We start from the raw sequence: 22102 nt of genomic DNA, 5'->3' as shown, positions 1-22102 counted from the left end.
AGTGACAACTTTAACATCCTATGTATATAAAACATTTTCTATGGGGTATTTTGAGCTAAAACACACACACACACACTCTGGGGACATGTGAAAAGGGCATTATACCACCCCTTTAAAGGAATATTTTCTGAATTCAACAGAAGTTAAGCTTAATTTATGGCACTTGATTACTAGAAAAATACATTTCCATTAGTTAAAAAAAAAAAAAAAAAAAAATCTGGGTTACAATGATGCATATTTAATGGAAATGAATGGGCGCAATCCGTAAATGCTAAATAGTAAACAATATTTAGCTATATTAATAGTAAAAATTAAAAAAGCTTTACCGCTTAAATACACAAGTTTTATTTCTCCTTTTAAATAAAAAATTTACGTCATTCCCTTGTCCACTTCCATTTTAAGAGTCATGATTGTTTTGTGGTAAATTATTTATATAATTTATTTATATATTTTATTACAACTTAAAAAAAAATTAAACTTTTGTGTTAATCAACATTGCGCTACAAATGCTGTCGATTGAGCTTAACCTGTAATCGGCCTAGAGCAGTTCTTAAATAAAAACTGCTGTGTTATGGTGCAAATCTAAGTCTCCTTTAGTAGGCGTCTAGGCGAGTAAAATGTTCAAATAATAATGTAATACAGCTTTTAAGCTACCAACCAAACCTGCTGGATCAGAGGCACAAAAAGGGACACAAGTTACTGTAAGAGAGTTCAAAAGATGTTATACCATCTTTATATCTCACTCTCTCTCTCTCTCTCTCTATATATATATATACACTCACCGGCCACTTTATTAGGTACCCCATGCTAGTAACGGGTTGGACCCCCTTTTGCCTTCAGAACTGCCTCAATTCTTCGTGGCATAGATTCAACAAGGTGCTGGAAGCATTCCTCAGGGAGTTTGGTCCATATTGACATGATGGCATCACACAGTTGCCGCAGATTTGTCGGCTGCACATCCATGATGCGAATCTCCCGTTCCACCACATCCCAAAGATGCTCTATTGGGTTGAGATCTGGTGACGGTGGAGGCCATTTTAGTACAGTGAACTCATTGTCATGTTCAAGAAACCAATTTGAAATGATTAGAGCTTTGTGACATGGTGGAAGTAGCCATCAGAGGATGGGTACATGGTGGCCATAAAGGGATGGACATGGTCAGAAACAATGCTCAGGTAGGCCGTGGCATTTAAACGATGCCCAATTGGCACTAAGGGGCCTAAAGTGTGCCAGGAAAACATCCCCCACACCATTACACCACCACCACCAGCCTGCACAGTGGTAACAAGGCATAATGGTTCCATGTTCTCATTCTGTTTACGCCAAATTCTGACTCTAACATCTGAATGTCTCAACAGAAATCGAGACTCATCAGACCAGGCAACATTTTTCCAGTCTTCAACTGTTCAATTTTGGTGAGCTCTTGCAAATTGTAGCCTCTTTTTCCTATTTGTAGTGGAGATGAGTGGTACCCGGTGGAGTCTTCTGCTGTTGTAGCCCATCCGCCTCAAGGTTGTGCGTGTTGTGGCTTCACAAATGCTTTGCTGCATACCTCGGTTGTAACGAGTGGTTATTTCAGTCACTGTTGCCCTTCTATCAGCTCGAACCAGTCTGGCCATTCTCCTCTGACCTCTGGCATCAACAAGGCATTTCCGCCCACAGAACTGCCGCTCACTGGATGTTTTTTCTTTTTCGGACCATTCTCTGTAAACCCTAGAGATGGTTGTGCGTGAAAATCCCAGTAGATTAGCAGTTTCTGAAATACTCAGACCAGCCCTTCTGGCACCAACAATCATGCCACGTTCAAAGTCACTCAAATCACCTTTCTTCCCCATACTGATGCTCGGTTTGAACTGCAGGAGATTGTCTTGACCATGTCTACATGCCTAAATGCACTGAGTTGCCGCCATGTGATTGGCTGCTTAGAAATTAAGTGTTAACGAGCAGTTGGACAGGTGTACCTAATAAAGTGGCCGGTGAGTGTATATATATATATATATATATATATATATATATATATATATATATATATATATACATATGAAGACTTCAGATGCAAAAGCCTCTAAGTGCCACCTGAAATTTTCTTCTAAAATGATCATTTTTATCAGGCTCGTATATTTAAGTTCAGTAATTTCACTTTAATGACAATTAATAGGTAATTTTCATTGTCATTCAAGTGAAATAACTGAACATAAACATACAAGCTTGATAAAAATGATCATTCTGGCAGTAAGAGGCTTTTGCATCTGAAGTCTTCATATATACATAAACATTCAATTATCCAGAAAACCAGCAGAGCCAGCAGCACATCTCCTGGAATAAGAAATGTGTTTTAATAGGCCAAACATTCTGCAATTTTAAGATGTGAGTATATGTGCGTCTATATGTTTTAAAGTAATGAAGAGAGGTATTTAATGTTTAATTCTACCCATTAGATATTTCTTCGGACTCTACTCTAATTGGTAGGCCAGTGATGGGTGAGTGCTGATGAAAAGGAATATGGTGTGTGTGTGTGCTTATTTATGTGTGGTGGGATTTGTTGGCCAGCAATTAAAGGTGAGATGCGAGCACAGAGAATAAAACATTTCAGACACATTTCACAGGCATTAGAGAATGCCTTTGGTGTGTACCAGCATGAACCACTGAACTTGGATTACTCCAATGACAATTAAAGCGGTTTTAAATGTTTTTATCTTTTTACCCTAACCACCATATAATGTTAGTCAATGTATTTTGCACCAAAAAACAGTCAAAGTTTAGTATTAAATGTTCATTTCCCGCCCTTTCTTTGACCCTGAGAATTAAACATGCAGTTTTTTTGTAATATATATATATACACACACACACATATATATATATCATTTCTATTTCAAGAAAATATACAAATACATGGCTAAAAGCAAATATTATTATTATTATTATATTTGATTCATTTTCTTTTGGCGAGGCCAGTGAAAATGTTGGCAGGGCAACTATAGCAGAATAAAATACTTACTATTGATCTCTGGTTGTGCTTTAAAAATGCATTGCAATAGAGCATGTAAGCCACATATAAGCCAGATATAAAACAGGCCATTTCTGTCCTTCCATCTTATTCTGCTTCCAGCAGTTTGTGCATAAATTACGCTACAAGTTATGTGGCGTCAGGTCAGTTAGGCCATCAAATCCTGGAGGACAACTTTTTTTGCTTTACTGAAAATAGCTAGGCGGCAGTTCTATTGATGAGCCATAAAAAATAAGCAGTGCATATTCTTTTGTTTACATGCTGGTAACTGTCCCAAATGACAAATGGGGGCGTTTTAATACAACAGGCTCTGGCCTTGCAATTGGCATGCAGCAATTTCATGGCCCTGTTAAAAGCACTTACACAAGACAGATAAAAGCGCTTTCAATTCATCAAATTAATAATCCGAGTGGTAGGCTCTGACTGAATGCCCTGAAAACAGGCAAAACTGGAATTTGAAGCTCTGAGGTTCTGAAAGGGATTTGTGTGCAAAACTCTCTCAAACTGTAACTTTCTATGAGGATGAACTTCTTTCTTTAACAGTCAGATGCTGGTATTCAATGCTTTCTCTCATTTCACACATGCACACACGCGAGTCTCTCTATTCCTATAAATCTGTCTCTCTTTGTTTCTTTCATTCTCTTTTGCTGTCTCTGGACTGTAGAGACAGCGGATTTCCACCAAAAGCAGGTAACCTTGATATTTCTATCTCAACTTCCTATTCCAAAAGAGAAAAAGCTGAGTAGAAGTGTCAGATGGGGGTTAACAGACAGCTGATTTTGGTGGCCCTCGAGGGAAAAGCAGATGTCACAGACTTCATATTCATGATCGACACAGACCTCTCACCCGAGACTGTCTCTGTCTGGGCACTTCCCTGTCATTCTCTCTTCATCTCAAGTGCACAAGCTCTCATTCAGGAACACTGACTGAACAGCCTATTCTCTCACTCTTCCCTTGCTTTACACTCAAGTAGTAAGACTTTTAACAATCTCCATAAAGTCAGGTCCACATTGCAAGACCCTTTTCACATTCCCAGGCTTGGAACACCATAAGAAAACTATACCACATAGAGAAAAAGTGAGAAAGAAAGTGTACTAGATTTATAAAAACAGAAATATGTAATCAAAAAGGTCCAAAAAGCACCCACTTAAACAGGATACAGCCATATAGCAGACTTGTAAACCGACCAATCAAAGGTCATTATTTTACATTTAGGAGTGGCATTACATTTTAATATCAACTATTTTTGGGTTATCAGCCATTATGATCATTTAATGGTACTGGTCAGAATTGTATTATCGGTGCAACCTTAAAGGGTTAGTTCGCCCAAAAGAGAAAATGATCCCATAATTTACTCACCCTCAAGCCATCCTAGGTGTACATGACTTTCTTCTGTCAGCCAAACACAATTGGAGTTATATTAAAAAAATATCCTGGCTCTTCCAAGCTTTATAATGGGAGTGAATAGTAACTGAGATTTTGAAGCCCAAAAAAGCACATACATCCATCATAATCCATACAGCTCGGCTCAGAGTTCACTCTTCGGTTGGAATTCGACTCGCATACGGCCGATCCCCGAAAGCAAGTGATTAGAGTTTATAAATTTATAAATATGGATATTTTCTTACAAAAATGCATTGCTTCACTTAAGAAGGCCTTTATTATCCCCTGGAGTCGTATGGATTACTTTTTTGATGGGCAACCCTTTAATGATGCCATAAACCCTGTTGACTTCGACAAATAGAGCTAGTTTTTAAAATAAAATTAAAACATTAAAAATGTCTTTGTGAGCTCACCTCTTTGCACCAGCATGGTCACCTCACTGCCTTTGGGGCACTTGCTGAGCAAATCGACCACCTGATTGTGATTCAGGTTCTGCACGTTCCTCTTGTTCACCTCCATGATGATGTCCCCCTCCCTCAGGCCTCTGCATCGTGGGTAATCCACTATCTGCTTCACTCTCTGGCCTCCCCCAGAAGGGCTGTCCGCTATTGTGAAGCCAAATCCTTTGTCGCCCTTCTCCATATGGACAGTAATAAGCTCGGGCTGGGTTGCAATCGAAGATGCCAATGTCACCACGTCACTGGGATAACCGTGAGAGCCATTGGAAGCCACCTCCGCTGAAGGGCTATGGGGGCGAGGTGGGTCGCTGGAGCCGTTCAAACTACCACCGCCACCTGTAGTTTCGCTCCCGTGGCTGGAAGGCGAGTCATAGCTTTCTTTTCCATTGACGATGATGGGTTCCTTGTCCAGAATGGCCACAGAAGTCACCAGGCTAGTGTTGGGGTCATCAGGGTCAAAGGGTAATGGGTAGCCACGGCAGAGTTCAAGGTCGACCATAGAGCCGATAGGGATGGACTGGAAGATCTTCACAACCTGGGCGTGTGTGTAACCCAACACGCAGGTGTCGTTCACACTCACGATAACGTCACCTGAGAAAGCAAAACACGTGTTGGCCCAAGAACAAAGATTACAGCACACAGATGTGTTATGAGACCACAGTTTCAGATTGACCTGTTTCCATCTTTCCGTCCAGGGCAGCTGGTCCATCGAGCACCAGACTCTTAATCTGCAGGAACTCATCCGGTTCATCTCCTCCTACTACGGTGAAGCCAAAGCCACGTCTGCTCTTCTTCAGCTTGGTGTTAATGAATGTCCCCTTCAGTTCTGCAGGGTTCCTTGTGAAAAATGGCTTCCCTCCTGCAATAAGAAAAGCATTGCACAATTCATGAGCTATGGGAAAAGGTGAAGGTAAATCTGTTGGCCCCTCGGCATGAGATGATTATACCTCTGTGTATTAAAACAGCAAATCTCAAGAACATTTTCAAGAAGAAGCTGCACTACAAAGTTAACTTACCAACCATAGATAATCTATCTATCTATCTATCTATCTATCTATCTATCTATCTATCTATCTATCTATCTATCTATCTATCTATCTATCTATCTATCTATCTATCTATCTATCTATCTATCTATCTATCTATCTATCTATCTATCTATCTATCTATCTATCTATCTATCTATCTATCTTTCTATCTATCCTTCGTTCGTTGTCAGTCAACTAACTAACTGTCTATCCATCTTAACGCTTTATAGGCCTTAACTACACAGGGTCTAAACCACCTTTTAAAATTTTAATCTGTCAAGCCAACATTTGTGTTGACAAACCTTTTTTTACATTTTAGCATTGCTCTGTCAGAAAATAAATTAACAGTGTGTACTTCTCAGGATATTTTTGTTAAATAATCATGTTTTGCTTTATTATAGTTATTCAGGTAAATGGTCAAATGAATGTTAGTAGATGGATCAGCTGGTAATCAGTCCTAGATCAGAGCAAAAGTGACGTTAGTACAAGATACAAGAGAGAATGAGAGGAGAGAATAGAGGAGTGAGCAGAGTGGTGTGATCGGCAAGAGAGATGATGTGTGATCTGTTCATCATGGTCTGTCATGACAGAAGGATCAGAGAAAGCTGCAGAGATACCCTGAGGAGAGACACACTGCACACTGAATGCAAATGGCTGGACATGATAAAGATATATATATATGAGAGAGGGAATATATGATAGACAGAGCAACAGAGCTGTCCATAACAGTAAAATCTAAATGCACACAAGTACACAAAACTGCAAATGCAATGGGGTCCAAAAGTCTGAGACCACTAGTGAAAATGCATATATTTCTATTTTTCTATTTTGTGTTAATACAAATTTTTCATTACAAATTACATTAACATAAATATTGAGTGAAAAGAACAGAACAAATAACACTAATTTCAGAAAGTCTTAGAACAGAAATAATGCAAAAGATTTCAATTTTGAATCCCAGACTTTCTATATGGACTTTTATAAGCCCACAGTATATAATCCTGAACGTATCCATATGTATCCTAAACATTTTTGATCCAAGATCAGTTTTTTCCCAACATACTTGTTCTTTAGTGCATAAGCCTTGGTTGGAATTTAATGTGTCAAATCATTCAGAATATTTTGAAACGACACCATTTCTCTTCATTAATTCAACACATCCTTGACTTTGACCATAAAGCATATTTTGTACGTGACCCTAGAAAGCACCACAGAAATTGAATGAGTGCCCACATTAAGACACCAGAGACATGGCAAATGGTGTGAGGGATAATTCAATATCCTTCACTCAAAAAGAGTGTTTGCTAAATCTTTAAACAAGTGGCTTATCATTGGGTGTTCAAACAATACAGGGACGGAAAAGACATAGAGCTGAGGGAAGGGAGATTTGGAAAAAGTGAGTGAATAGTGAATGACCACAGAGGAATACGCCACATACGGGTGTGTATGTGTTTGTGTTACAAACAAAAAAGGAGGCAACACATACGTTTAGCCACCAGTTGGGGTGGTAGTGGAGGGGCGGTGCCGGGGTCTCTGTAAGTCTCTTGGTGGTTAGCAGCATAGCTCGCTAGCGGTGGTCCTGAAGAATGCTCCTCTATCCATTCTGAAAGAGTGAAGGATGCACTTCCTTTTTGTGTGTTTCTCAAGTCAGTCGCACTTCTTGCCTATTCAAACTAATACTGAGGCTGTGCAACCACCAGCTTTAGACCTTTACAGTCCCCTACGGTATCCTAACTTTCTCTGTGTAAAACTTGCATATTGTCAGTACTGTATCACAATGAGTGGCAGAATGAGATACTTGAACTTGAGGGAGAAGAAGTTATTAGGTAATCAAGAAAGCAATTTTCAGCTGAGTTGGCTGGGAACAAGACCAAGGCAACCTGCATTTCAGTAGAATTTTTTAGACCGTTTATAGAATGAGGTGCGATTCAAGCAGCCTTGAAAGTCAACATGAGCTCATAATCGACCCTATTCCCTTTCATAAAGAGAAAGTTACAAACCTGTATGATTTTCAGAATCAGAAACAGAATCAGTTTATTGACCAAGTGATCTTGAAATTTGTTGGGGCAGTGGAAATTCTTTCTTTCTTCTGTGGAACATTAAAGAAGAATTTTTTTATATTTATTTTCTTTTTGTGGAAGTCAATGTTCAGCAAAACGGTTTGGTTACCAATATTCTTCAAAATATCTTCTTTTTGTTTGGAAAGACATGAGGGTAAGTAAATGAAGACAGAATTAAAAAATTTGGGTGAACTATCCCTTTAAATAATACATTTTTTTTTTAAAGTTCAATCAACTTGGATGTTTAAGTCTTTTCAACTTAAATTACAAATAAACTGACTTAAACAAATGAGCCGAATCTTGTATAACTTATAAAAATATTTTAAAAAATATATAAAAAGTTGCTTGACTTATTTTGATGAGTAAAAGCAATGTAAAAACATATGTAATAACATATTGATCTTATCATTTTTAACAGTGTGGGGTTGATTATGAGTTCATGTTGACTTTTAAGGCTACTTTTTTTTCCAGAAAATTCAGTTTCAATCGAAAAATGTCATATTATAGAAGTAAAATGGGTTGCAATTAGCATTTCATATTGACTTTAATACCGGTTGCTCCTGGTAATTAACTGGGAAAGTCCTGATTTATATACATAATACAACAAGATTTAAATATATACATTACAAAAAGGACCACAACAAATACATTAATTCATCAAAATGCATGAAGTCATGTGTCGACTTCTCTTCAAAAAAAAAATCTTTTTACAAATAACATTTTCCAAAAAAAAAACTAAAGCAGTTATTTCAACAGCAATGAATCAGTGAAATGGCTAAATTGAATACATTAAAAACTTAAGCCATGTGATGAGTAACAGTTCCAAATCCAAAGCGTCAACAAAACTCTAAATGACAAACATGGACAATCACAAACTTATAGGAAAAGAAAGAAATGACGGCATGTTGGGCCTTAAACGAACCTTGGATATACCGCTCACCTTCAGCGGGCTGAGACTGCTCCAGTTGCTTCTTCCTTTTAGCCTCCAGAATTGGGTTCTCATACTGCGTCTTCCTGTTAATATGGCTGGGAGGTAGTGAAGGGGGGGGGGGGGGGGGGGGGGGGGGGAGAGAGAGAGAGAGAGAGAGAGAGAGAGAGGGAGAGAGAGAGAGAGAGAGAGTGAGAGGTGATGAAGATGAGTGAGCAGAGGACACAGTCAATAACAGAGTCAGAGGGAGAAATAGGAATTAGAATGAGAGGGCAGGTAAAGGTTGAGCAGAAGGAGAGCAGGTAAGTGGACGAGAAATAAAGTGAATTAATTCAGAGAAAAGGCAATAAAGATGGCTTAAACTATGGCTAAAGGCCTCTGCATTCATATAAAATTGAGAAAAAAGTATGCTATTCTCTCTCATCTTATGTGATTAAGAGCAAAATCTGTCTACTACACTAGGCTAGCTCAATGAACATGAATCAAAAGCCAAAAATAAAACCCCATCACCACATTTACCAAAAAATTACAGATCGCACCCAGCTGCGATCCAGGCTACTTTCCAAAAGGCCTGTGCAATTTACTAGGCAAATACTGCTCACAAACATACATAAACATCACCAAAGACAAAACCGAAAGGTTTCCTGCCTCGGAGGGTATTGCTTTGAAACAACATCAAAACATATGAATGCATTCATATTTATGCGCTATAAACCCAAGGGTCCCTCTGAAGGGGAGAGAGAGAGAGAGAGAGAGAGAGAGAGAGAGAGAGAGAGAGAGAGAGAGAGAGAGAGAGAGAGAGAGAGAGAGAGAGAGAGAGAGAGAGAGAGAGAGAGAGAGAAAGAGAGAGAGAGAGAGAGAGAGAGAGAGAGAGAGAGAGAGAGAGAGAGAGAGAGAGAGAGAGCCAGATTTCCAAAATGGTAACAGTAACAAAGGGTGTGTACAGCCTAAATGGAACAGGCACAATCGGAGGGATGGCAGCCGTCTCTTTTATGCTTCAGGGTGATGTCATATATTAAAGATGATTTGAAGGTAATATTGATGAGTCACTTACTCAACATAATACACCCCGTACACTGATCATCGATCTTCTCCCAGCCTGTTGGCAGTTCTGGAAAAGGAGCAAAACAGAAGAGATTTTCAGCTCATTGTAACTCATTTAATAAGGCTTTTATCAAATACTTTGTCATCTGATGTCTTGATTTTTCAAGCAATTAAAATTCAAGAGGCTTCAAACTAACAAGCCGGATATTTTAAAACTATAATGACCGAGCAGATTATATAATTATAGCATGCAAATTGAATATTAAATATCTGCTTTTTTTTTACATTTACACAACTGCGCTACAAAATGTAGGATTCTGATTGGTTGCCAGATGTTCTAAGGTATTGGTTATTGTCATACACTTTATACTAAACCACTGAATTATTTCAGTGATGTCAAAGAGTTATTTCTCCTGATGTCGTATTGTCTATATTATAAAAGAACTATAAAAAACGATTTCTCTGTCTCTGTTTCCAATAATGGCTTGAGAACCACCCCCTGCAGTTAAAGTGATGCTTCTGAATCAGTAACAGAGACTTGGTTGACTCATTCAAACTAGTAATAACGGCTTGATGCTGAATCAGTGTTCTACACTCAAATGCATTAAAGGATTAAAACATTAACAATGTTTAAGATACATGTACATGAGGAAAACCATGGTATAACGAAGAATAATTGATAAATGGAACACATACTTTTTGAAAGTGATGCACACTCCGCTTGCACTACCACCATTTTCAATAATTTAACAGTTTGTCATAAATTCTTTTGTGCAGACTGGATGATTCCCATCTCAAAGCAATAAAAACTTTGCTTCATATCCGAGGATCAGTATTAACTGAAACATCAGACTAAAGACGCAGAATACACTGTAACAGGATGAAGTGTGTATACAGGTCTGCCATTTGTCTTCAGGCCCAGGCCCTGATAAAAAATATTCCCTGTGATAATATTTACATAAAAAGCAAATGCATTCCCCATCATTTCCAAATCTCTTGCCCTGCAAACAACAAAAATCCGAACAGCTCCGAAAATTTCAGACAAAGGTTGACAAGTGTACAAAAACAACAGAAGATATTCAGAGATTTGACCGTGATGCTGTTAAAAGATACGCTCCATGTCTTCTCTAGAATAATCATAAAAAGGCTCTGCTGCATTTGACATTGAAATGTGCTTTCATGCATATGAAAATATTGCTTTTTTTTTTACCATAGCAACCCCTATTTTGGCAGAAATGTCGTAGTACCAGGGACACAGAGCTGCTGTATTAGCATAGTGCCTGCAGCACACAGGAAACTCGTCATCACACCTACCATAGAAAAGATATATATTGTGCGTGTGTGTGTGTGTGTGTGTGTGTGTGTGTGTGTGTGTGCTTTTGTTTTTGTGATATATGCGGACACAAATGTGTATAATGACATGCATATTACACTGGTATTACAACTTACACGTAATATATGAGGACATTACATGAGTCCTCATATTTCAAATAGCTTAAAAAACATAAAAAACAATGTTTTTTTTTTATGTAAAAATGCAGCATGTCTCCTGTGATGGGTAGGTTTAGGGATAGGGGCAGTGTAGGGGGATAGAATATACAGTTTGTCCAGTATAAAAGTCTTCACGCCTATGGAATGTCCTCATATATCACAAAAACACAGCTGTGTGTGTGTGTGTGTGTCTGTGTGTGTGTGTGCGCAAAGCAAGAACTCTATCTTTCCCAAGCAGCAGCAGCAGCAAATAAGACTGTCCTAATGAAATTATAAATGTCAACCAACACTAATTACTTACAAATAACGATCTAACGGTGAGTGATTCTCTCAGCAGCTTCCGCCTCATATATCTTCACTCCTCCTGATCTTTCATGAGTTTCCCATAATTAATCAACGAGTGTTTTTGAAATTTACACCATAGGATTTGCGCAGCTGTATAATAGACAAAATCATTGCTATGCTTGCTGGATAAAGGTGAAGAGTGCAATTTTTCCATTGTCAAAATAATAATAAAAAAAGGCTTAGAAAATTAATTTAACTAAGCTATTTTGTAGCTTGATTTACCCAAAAAGTGTAAGCACTGGGATTATCTGGTGCTTTCAAAACATTAGTTTTGTCCAGAATTACATATTACACATATGCACTATGTACTCTGCTATCTAGTGTATAAAAGTTTATATTTGTCATCCAGCATTGGAGTCGGAATCATCAGGGTATCTAAAGTGCACTTTTTCTTTATGAAATTCTCAGTGTTAACTCACTACTCACACTATTTTTACTACAAAACGGCGTAGAATAGTGTGTGTAAATATGCAAATTAGGACACACCTATTGATCTGTTCATTTGGAGGTTCAGACCAGACAAGCATAGCAACAGAGGCAACCAATGGCATGAGTTTGGGGGCGTGGTTATGTTTGTCTTTTAAATAATATAAACAGATACATGTTAACTAATGTGGTTAACAAATTAAACCTTATTGTAAAGTGTTACTTTTTTAATAATTAATTTTATGAGAAATTTGAATTTCACCCAACAATATATAATTTATAAATTATAACAATATATATATATATATATATATATATATATATATATATATATATATATATATATATATATATATATAAAAATATTTTATGTTAATTTGTGAAGAAGAAAGCGTAAACGCCTATCAATAGCAACTGCCTGACGGTACGGTGCGTCCTGTCCTTCCCCCACATCATTACTGCGACTCTACTGACAAATTGGCCATTAATCTGTTTGCATCCCATCTTCCCTCTCTACAGGATCAAGTCTCTACTGTGTGACCGGATACTCTCGTACCTACTGCCCACATCCCGCAGTCACGGCATCTATTTAATGGCTCCGATTTCTCAAATCAATAGCTATTGACCGTGCTCTTCCAATCAGCCCGGACACAAACACAGGCCTCCTCAAGGCCACTGCCTGCATCACCCAATCCGTTACTAATGATGAATCAGCCCTTCAATTACAAAAGGCACACTGAACAGCAGAGAGAGCTCTGCGTGCTGCGTGCTCTGGCGATGGTAAAACTGATTAAAGCAACAAATTATTCAATGATTTGACTGCCACTGTTAGCTCGACATAATAGTTTCGGATATCTTGAGCTATTTGCATGCATAATGAAAACGGAACCACTCCCAGCTGCGAGAGTCCGGAGTTAAACTCCAAACGCTTCAGCGGTAGAAATAGTAACAATGAATATTTCATATCATGCAGTGCCAATGACAACACAAATGAACCTTGTTTAAAAAGTAAAGAAATGTGTTTTACGATCATTCCAAAATGAATACCAAAAAACTAGATGACAGCAGTACTGAAACATGGCGGTGTATTGTGGGTAAAACGTTGCCCTTTGCACTGATCAACTGTGAGGTCCGTTTTCATAATCAGTTCCAGGATTTGAGCGAAAACAACCTAGTCCCAAAGCAGCACAGAAGGATCGATCTACCCCACAAACATGCAGCTTATATGTCTACAGGTTTAAAAATAAATTTTCCCTATGGAATTGTGGCCTACCTAGCTCATTGTCCAGTTCCTCTGTATGTACCCCTTCTGCTCGAGAGGGAGTAAAAGGGGAGCAGGTGTGCACAAAGTGGGGGCGAGAGAAAGAGAGGAAGGGTGTCAGAGAGGCAGAGAGAGTTAGTTGATAATAAAAAGCAAAATCACAGCTCAAAGCCTTACAATTATGCCACCATATTGCATAAACAGTGGAAATGTTTCATTAGTGGCATTTATTAATAGCAAAATGATCTGGATTATGTCAGAATCAATGTGAATTATTGTGTGAGATCTGAAATCATATTTGGCATAATCATAAAACCGCTCTGGAAATCATTTCAGATTCCACCACACAGGGAAATTGGCTTTAGAGGTTCATTATTCGTTTGTGTGAGGAGATTCAATACAATCCAGATACTAGTTGTAGCATTATATCAGCTGCCTGTCACATGGTGAGAGTGTCTGTTAGACACATGACAGCTCAAGAACGCCATCTACAGGCCATCACGAGATCACAATGGACAATGTGAGGCACTTATACAGTGTATGAGCCTGATTATTAAAACTGTATGTGACAGATATTATTTAAAATTTTAGATTTTCTACATTAAAAGCGTATGAACAACACCACAAAAACACTCACGAGCAAGCGTTATGAATGCATAATCTAAAAAGCACACCATGAAACTGATATTTGCACAAGCAAACCAGACAAAAACTCAACCACACGTCCGTACCATCATCTTCACATTCCTCCAGGGGCTTTTGAGGTTTGTCCAGGCATCGGGGGTCTATCCAGGATGTTGTCTTTGTGTTGTGGCTAAGAATAGATGCAGAACACAGACAGTGAGGCATTGTTCTAAGAGATGCCTTCAGAACAACATCCTGTGGCCTCTTTTCTGCATCCCAGCAGGCAGGAAAACATATACTAAAGATATCACAATGTTTGATACTTCCTGTCTTGATATCTGAAAAACCGCTAGAAGCAATTTCTAAACTTAAAATAAGAAACATAAAACCACTGCAGCCTAAGATATTTATAGTGCAACCTTTATCTATACATAAACATATCTAAATATACTAATAGTGGTCCCAAGAGGTATTTGAAAAAGACAATTAGGTTACACTTAAAAATGTATGTATTTCATTGCATTAGATTCAAAAGATCAAACCAAGTGGCATCTGCAAACAACTGATCTTCAAACTTTTCTCAGATATAATTTCAATTCTGTATGGAGGCCAAAATGTGACACTCATTTAAAAAAAATCAGTACATCTATGTTAAAAAAATCAACTGACAAATCTATCAAGCAATCAATTATTAAAATGCTGATAAATATATTAAAGAATTCACAGCTTAAAAAAAAAAGAACAATAAGTTCACTAATTATTAATGTAGAAGTAAGGATAAAAAAAATTTAAATATAGTTATTCTAATTTTTGAAAATTAAGTTACAGGTTTTTTTATTTCTCTATTGATTTTTCTGGTTTCCCTATTATTGATAAGATTTTTTTTAAACAAATTTTAAACCAATCATTTGAATTGGTTTAAATCCATTTTAAACAATTTAAACTTTTTTTCTAATTTATTTTTGTCTTTTTCTTATTCATTTATGTTTTTAATTGATTTAAAAAAAAAATATGAACTGATATTATGCCAATATAATTGCCTTTCAGGAGGACATATAAAATATCATTGCTACTTGGTTTGATATTTTGTTATATAACACAAGCATTCGTGCATTTTTAATGTGTGCAGAGTCCAAAAACTTTTCAAGGCCACTGTAAAAATAAAAGTGTCATGAAGATAGTAGTTGGTTCTTACTCTATAAAGTAGACCTCTCCGTTCTCAGTGTAGGCCATCTCCCAGTTTCCAGGCAGAGGCCCCAGAGGATCCTCTTCCGTGGGATAGCCGGGGTGTGTGTGTGTATTCTGAGAGCTCTCCGTGGTTGACGCCGAGGTGTTGTTGAGCCCGTAGGGTTGAACGTGATCGCGGGCGTAGGGCCGCACGGAGGGGTGGTCGTCCGGTTCACTCGAGTCTCCTGCATGCACACATAAGATTAGTACACAAAGACAAGACCCTCTCAGTTCAACATGAGGCTCTGGATGAGAAATGCATCCCAAATAAATGTGGCAATGTACTTTTGCTAATGCTAATGCTTTGGAGAGTGGCACCAGGCCCCCTCCCTCTCACTTCCTGGAAACTCTGCAGTGATCAAACACTATTCACACTATACTATACACAAATACCCATACCGACACATGGTTGTCTGACACTTTCCCACCCACACCAAAAATTGAAATTACAAAAACATCCCCTCAAATCAGAAAGAGTGTAAACAATTAAACACTTAACCTTCTTGGAGAGGTGAGGAATCTAAACAAAACGACTCTCAGCTAAATTGCATGGCCCGCCTGACTGAAATAGCTGCTTTAAATTAAACCTGTATGAATAGGACAGCTTATTGCCTATTTTAAATGAAGGGCCCTAGAATTAACTTGGATATTGAACAAAACATGCAATATAAAATAGTATAATTCCCTTGAAGTAAAATATGTGATTACAGCCTGAAGTATGGATTGGAAAAATGTCATAATGCTTACACAAACCAGCTTGTGGGATCAGGAGCAGAAATGTAATGTTTTTTACATTCATCTAGGGTGATTCGTTCACAAGTCGTCAGACTGTTTACACCTGGTTGTAACGTGTCTCAAATGCAACTTTGTGCTGCGATTATGCGACTACACAATCTTTCAAAAGTTTGGGGTCAGTGAGATTTTTAATTATTTACTAATAAATTAATACATTTATTTATATAATTTATCATTTAATTGCAGTAAAGACATTTATTGAATTCAAATAAACGTTTAATCCTGAAAGAATCCTGTAGAATCCTGAAAGAAATGGATTATGGATTCCACAAAAATATTAATCAGCAGCACAGCTGTTTTCAACAAATAATCAGAAATGTTTCTTGAGCACCAAATCAGCATACACTGTAAAAATGTATATGATCAACAAGTTATGACTACATATATTTTTAAATTGCTTTAACTCATTAAAATAAGTTAAGAAATTTTCAACTTTTTTATGTTATAGAAGATTCAAATCATTTTTTTTTAAGTCAGTGTAATGTAATTTAAGTTGAAATGACTTAAACATCCAAGTTGATTGTACTTAAAAAATTTAAGGCAGCAACTTTTTTTACTTTATGTATTTATTTATTATTATTTTATACAGCATATTAGAATGATTTCTGAAGGATCATGTGACACTGAAGACTGGCGTAATGATGCTGAAGATTCAGCTTTGCTATCACAGGTATAAATTACATTTTAAAATATATTACAATAGAAAACAGGTCATTTAATTGCAATAAAATGTATCTGATCCACTACTGATTTTAATGTATTTTTGATGAAACAAATGCAGTGAGCATGAGAGACTTCTTTTTAAAAAACATTACCGAACCCAAACTTTTGAACTGAATCTTACTGCATGTTAATAAAGCACAAAAAAAAACATGTTGGCTCAAAAGCGCTGCTTCCACATATACTCCCAATCTCACAGCAAACATGACATTTAGAAAGGAATGCACAATATAACTGTAGTTGTGCAGCTGTATTAACTGAACTTTAGATGTGTAAACCTCCAACTTGGCTGGGAAAATGTCTTTGAAGTAGTTTTAAAACCTTGTTTTAGCATAACTGTTGATTGACAGACGAATAGGCGGTCCTCACTGTTATCCAGTACACAACAGGATAGATCTGCATTTATAATACAATGCAATGTGGACATTCGCATTTTCGACTATCACCCAATATGTTTACAGCAATCTAATCGTATCACAAAAGCGTTAAAACCTGTACTTAGTGCTTCCCACTTGTGATCCGATCACAAGAATATCAATACCTCTCATCGACCAGCAGCAGCTATTGCATGCAGCAATCCATTTCATAGACAGATGGCTTCTAAGAACAACACAAAATGCAACCCATTCAATACTCTGATACAGAGTGCGAAAGTTGGCAGCGCATAACTGTCGGATCAATAAATAAAGACAGGGAGAGTCCATCTTGGTGCTTTCTAACACAAACAAAACCCCTCTGCCACAGCCAGATGGCGCTCTTTCCCCCTTCCTCCCTGAATCGTGATGGCGAAGGAAGAGGAAAGCAACAAAGAGGCATCACTCTTCCCTTCTCCCATGTGCCAGACGGAAACGCAAACACATCGGCTCACTGCTGACCTGTGAAGCTACTGTTCATTTCAGGAACCTCATCGTCATCCTCAGTCTCTGTAGGCACTATTCCAGCATTTTGCATCTCATTGTAAGACTTGGTGCGTCGTGGGGTTGACTGCTGGGAACCAGGAAGGCTGTCTTGCAGAGCATCGCCAGTAATCACTTTCCCACTAGGGGGCTGGCTGGGCGGCTTGGGTGTTCCATAATAGTTACCTAGGCAACAAGAGGATATTACCAGCATTCAGAACAGGAGGGTTAAAGGAAATGCAAGACATGATGATGTGGGTTTTTTGCAAATGCTCTATTATGAAAATGACTGCTTGTCTTCATGAAGTTGATGCAACTTTAATGGGAGATAATGGTATCAGTATGTCTGGACAATCAGGCAGTATTGTTTAAGGGTAATGAGCGTGCACAATGGACAGAGCTGTCTGTCTGAACAAAAGCACTCCACATCATTAAATGAGAGTGATAAATTTAGAATTCAGCCACGTCAGGACGAGGGATCAACCTTAATATTAATTAAGAGATTAATTTTGATTAAAAACAACAGCTGCACAGAGTAGAAATAAAATTTAAAAAAAGATGTTAACTATTAACAATGTATTTTCTTACGTATATACGTAGCATAGCCTATATTTTACGTATATCTGAAAATCTGGGATTAAAAATTCATAATATAAAAAATATTATAGTTAAAGGGTTAGTTCACCCAAAAGTGAAAATTGTGTCATTAATGACTCACCCTCATGTCGTTCCAAGCCCGTAAGACCTCCGTTCATCTTCGGAACACAGTTTAAGATATTTTAGATTTAGTCCGAGAGCTTTCTGTCCCTCCATTGAAAATGCATACACGGTATACTGTCCTTGTCCAGAAAGGAAATAAAAGACATCCTCAAAGTAGTCCATGTGACATCAGTGGGTTAGTTAGAATGTTTTGAAGCATCGAATAACAAAAACTACGACTTTATTCAGCATTGTATTCTTTTCCGGTTCTGTTGTCAATCCGTGTTCAGTGATCCTGCTGACGTGTTATCAGTGCGCCCGAGCTTCATTTACAGTCTGAGGGAGACGCACGCTGTAAACAAAACAATCTTCGCAAACAAGTCTAAGGATTTCGACACAGAGGAAGACTTTTTTTTTGCACAGCCATATTTATTTGAACCCGAATACACGGACACACCAGATACACGTCAGCAGCGTCTTACGTCATCAGCGTCACTGCGGACTCGTGAACGCGGATTGACAACAGAACCGGAAGACAATACAATGCTGAATAAAGTCGTAGTTTTTGTTATTCGATGCTTCAAAACATTCTAACTAACCCACTGGTGTCACATGGACTACTTTGATGATGTCTTTATTTCCTTTCTGGACAAGGACAGTATACCGTACATACATTTTCAATGGAGGGACAGAAGACTCTCGGACTAAATCTAAAATGTCTTAAACTGTGTTCCGAAGATGAACGGAGGTCTTACGGGCTTGGAACAACATAAGGGTGAGTCATTAATGATATAATTTTCATTTTTGGGTGAACTAACCCTTTAATAGTTGAAGTTTTTAATTATTAACAAGAATGTATTTTGTTACGTAGATATCTGAAAATCTGGGATTTATATATATATATATATATATATATATATATATATTTACACACACGCATACATACATGGAGTTTTTTTAATAATATTGTATATAAAGGCCAAGCAAAAAGCATGTTAAAACTCTATAGATTGCCATTTACCTTCATAAGATCCAATCTCCAACAGTGTCCCACTCTGTTCAAGCTTTAGAAAGTCCTCCACTGACAAAAAATTATAATCTACTCCTGGCACCTCTCCGTCACGAGGACTGCGGGTTGTACCTGTGACAAGCAAAAAAAGGAAAGATAACATAAGATACCGACATATGAAACTGCTAATTTATGCCCAAAACAACATATACCATCATGTCTATGATTACCACCTACATCAGGGCCAACAACAACCACATGCTACAGTCTACAGGCTCCTGGAAGCCAATCGCTGGCTGTGAATTCAGTGTGAGAGAGCTTTGCACAGCTAAAAGTGAAGATGTTGTAACACCTTGATGATAATTAGTTGTAGGAGAGCAAAGTGTGCCCCCAACCCCCACTGTATTGCTCTAACTACATATTAGATTAAAGTAGCTTTAGGGATCAGAGTCCATACGGCTGCTCTGCCTCCTCTATCACATTCCCTTAGACCCCGTTTACACATATTAAAATCCGTCTCGGGGAATGCAATCACGAGTTGTCAGTAATAAATAGGGTCCAAATGCATCCCAGAGAATGGTAAAAGACCAGCTACTGATCTATCAATCAACCATGCACTTAAACAAGAGTTTTAAATAAGGCAGAATTTAATGGATCAATTATGAATTAAAATGTTCATTAAATTTTTTTTAAAAATTAACAACAACTTCAAAACATGTGCCAGGATTTTCTCAATTTAATCTTGCTGTATTAGTGTTGGTTTCATGTTATTTTAAAAACATTTTATGAATTTCAAGAAAAGTTTTAATTTAATGACTATAAAAAATGTGGTGTAACCATCAAGTAAGAAGTAATCACATATTTTCCTTGCGCTTGAACACGTGTGTGAGATCTTAAAAAAAATATTTTCAACAAAGTTTTTAAAACCATTTTTATTCATTCATAAATATCATCGAGTTTTGGGGGAGTTGCACCACATGACATTTTACAACATGAACTAACCTAAAACAATTATAAAAAATGTACTTGTCATAAAAAGGACAAACTATGTGGTATTTTAAGAGACTCTTAATTTTGCCTGTTAATATCTTTTTGCAATCTTTTATTGTATGAAATAATAATAAAGGGTTATTAATATTACCTACTTGAGGTTTTCTTTTCAATAATTTTATTCTTTTAATGAGGCTTTATTTCATAATATCAGGACAATTGCATGATCCTAACATTTCTGATTTTATTCCTCCCAAAATATCTAAATTAATTTTAATACAGGTACGTATTGTATATTACAATTAATATTTTTTAATATATTTTTATAAATAAATTAATAAATAGTGCTGTGGCAATCAGGGCGGGGCCATGAGCTTTGGGAACGAAGCGAATGCAAATGAGCGTCAGCCTCAAGTCTCACGGAGGAGATCCGGAGGGATAAAAGGGGGAGTGACGACAGTGAAGGATGAGAGAGGACCAGGCCTGGACTTTTTGTTGCGTTTTGTTTATTTCTGTGCGGCAGTCATCCGTGAGGGGCTGCTGCTTTACTTTCATTTTGTATTTTATAATTAAAGTTTATCTTAAACGTTTGCAAGTCCCCGCCTCCTCCTTCCCTGAGGTTTAACATTGTACAAAACATAGTACAAAACAAGAGAGCGTCATGTTACTGAACCAAATACCTAGTGTGTAAACAGGGCCTTTTTTCATTCTATTTGAATGGACTCTGATAACCCTAGAGCATGTTTATTAGACATCATGATCAATCATAATATCATCCACACACACACACACACAACGCTTTTACAGATGTGAAGTGCATTTGCCCCTTGCATTGTAACTGTAATCAATATCTCTGCTGTCATAAAGCACATCTTTATCAACACAACTGTATTTGTTTGCACTTGGACACTGGCAGTGATGCTGAAGGTTAAGACGGTGGCCAGACAGTCAACGTGTGCCTCACACGCTCGTCCTGCTGTGTGCTGTATCTCCCCATCACTTGATGGAGCTGATGAATAGCTGATATAAATAGCACCCCGCGATGGGAGATGCTCTTTGGCAGCCATCTTAGTGACACTGGTGATAAATCAAAGATGTGATGATAACTCCGTTTTCTTAACGAACCTTGCTATGTAATATTCTCTTTGGTTTACAGGCTGTGTCTGCAGTGAGTATAGAGTAAAACACAAGCCCGGAAATGGATGCTGTTCAAAGCCTGTGTGTCACTTTAAAAAGGAATCAGGTCTTTTTGGCCATTTCATTTAGATGCAAACATCAATGAAACGTATTTCCGTTAAGCTTGTGATTGACAGGATCACAAAAATTCAGAGATGATTCTTAGTTCTTCAAAAACAGAAAACAGGCTATTAATGTTTAAGCATTTTTGTCATTTTCATTTCTCCAGCAGTCACAGAATGTCATTTACGTTCACTACCATTCAAAAGTTTGGTTTAGTAAAAATTTTTTAAAGAAATGAATACTTTTATTCAGCAAGGATTCATTAAATTGATAAAAAAAAAATACAGTAAAGAAATGTATAATGATACAAAAATCTCACATAAATGCTGTTCTTTTGAACTTCTTTGAATTATCAGAGTCCTGAAAAAAATATATCACGGTTTCTATAAAAATGTTAAGCAGCAGAACTGTTTTCAACATTGATAACAATATTTCTAGAGCAGCAAATCAGAATATTATAATGATTTCTGAA

The 22102-nt window shown here is 37.4% G+C and overlaps 1 protein-coding gene across 1 annotated transcript in view; it reads right to left on the bottom strand.

Annotated features, from left to right (window-relative positions):
- Positions 1-22102, bottom strand: part of magi1b (membrane associated guanylate kinase, WW and PDZ domain containing 1b) — a 145977-nt gene that overhangs the window by 30567 nt on the left and 93308 nt on the right. Inside the window, 11 exon segments of the mRNA XM_056240786.1 lie at positions 4804-5439; positions 5522-5707; positions 7363-7479; positions 8859-8962; positions 9919-9943; positions 9946-9975; positions 13444-13479; positions 14163-14245; positions 15251-15467; positions 17673-17879; positions 19414-19533. Coding sequence (XP_056096761.1) covers positions 4804-5439; positions 5522-5707; positions 7363-7479; positions 8859-8962; positions 9919-9943; positions 9946-9975; positions 13444-13479; positions 14163-14245; positions 15251-15467; positions 17673-17879; positions 19414-19533 — 1761 coding nt within the window.

This window comes from Rhinichthys klamathensis, unplaced genomic scaffold, assembly GCF_029890125.1.
Source record: "Rhinichthys klamathensis goyatoka isolate OS25496 unplaced genomic scaffold, OSU_Roscu_1.1 h1tg000613l_1, whole genome shotgun sequence".
NCBI lineage: Eukaryota > Metazoa > Chordata > Actinopteri > Cypriniformes > Leuciscidae > Rhinichthys > Rhinichthys klamathensis.
Note: the sequence above shows the minus strand (reverse complement) of the source record. Positions and strands in the feature narration are given on the sequence as shown.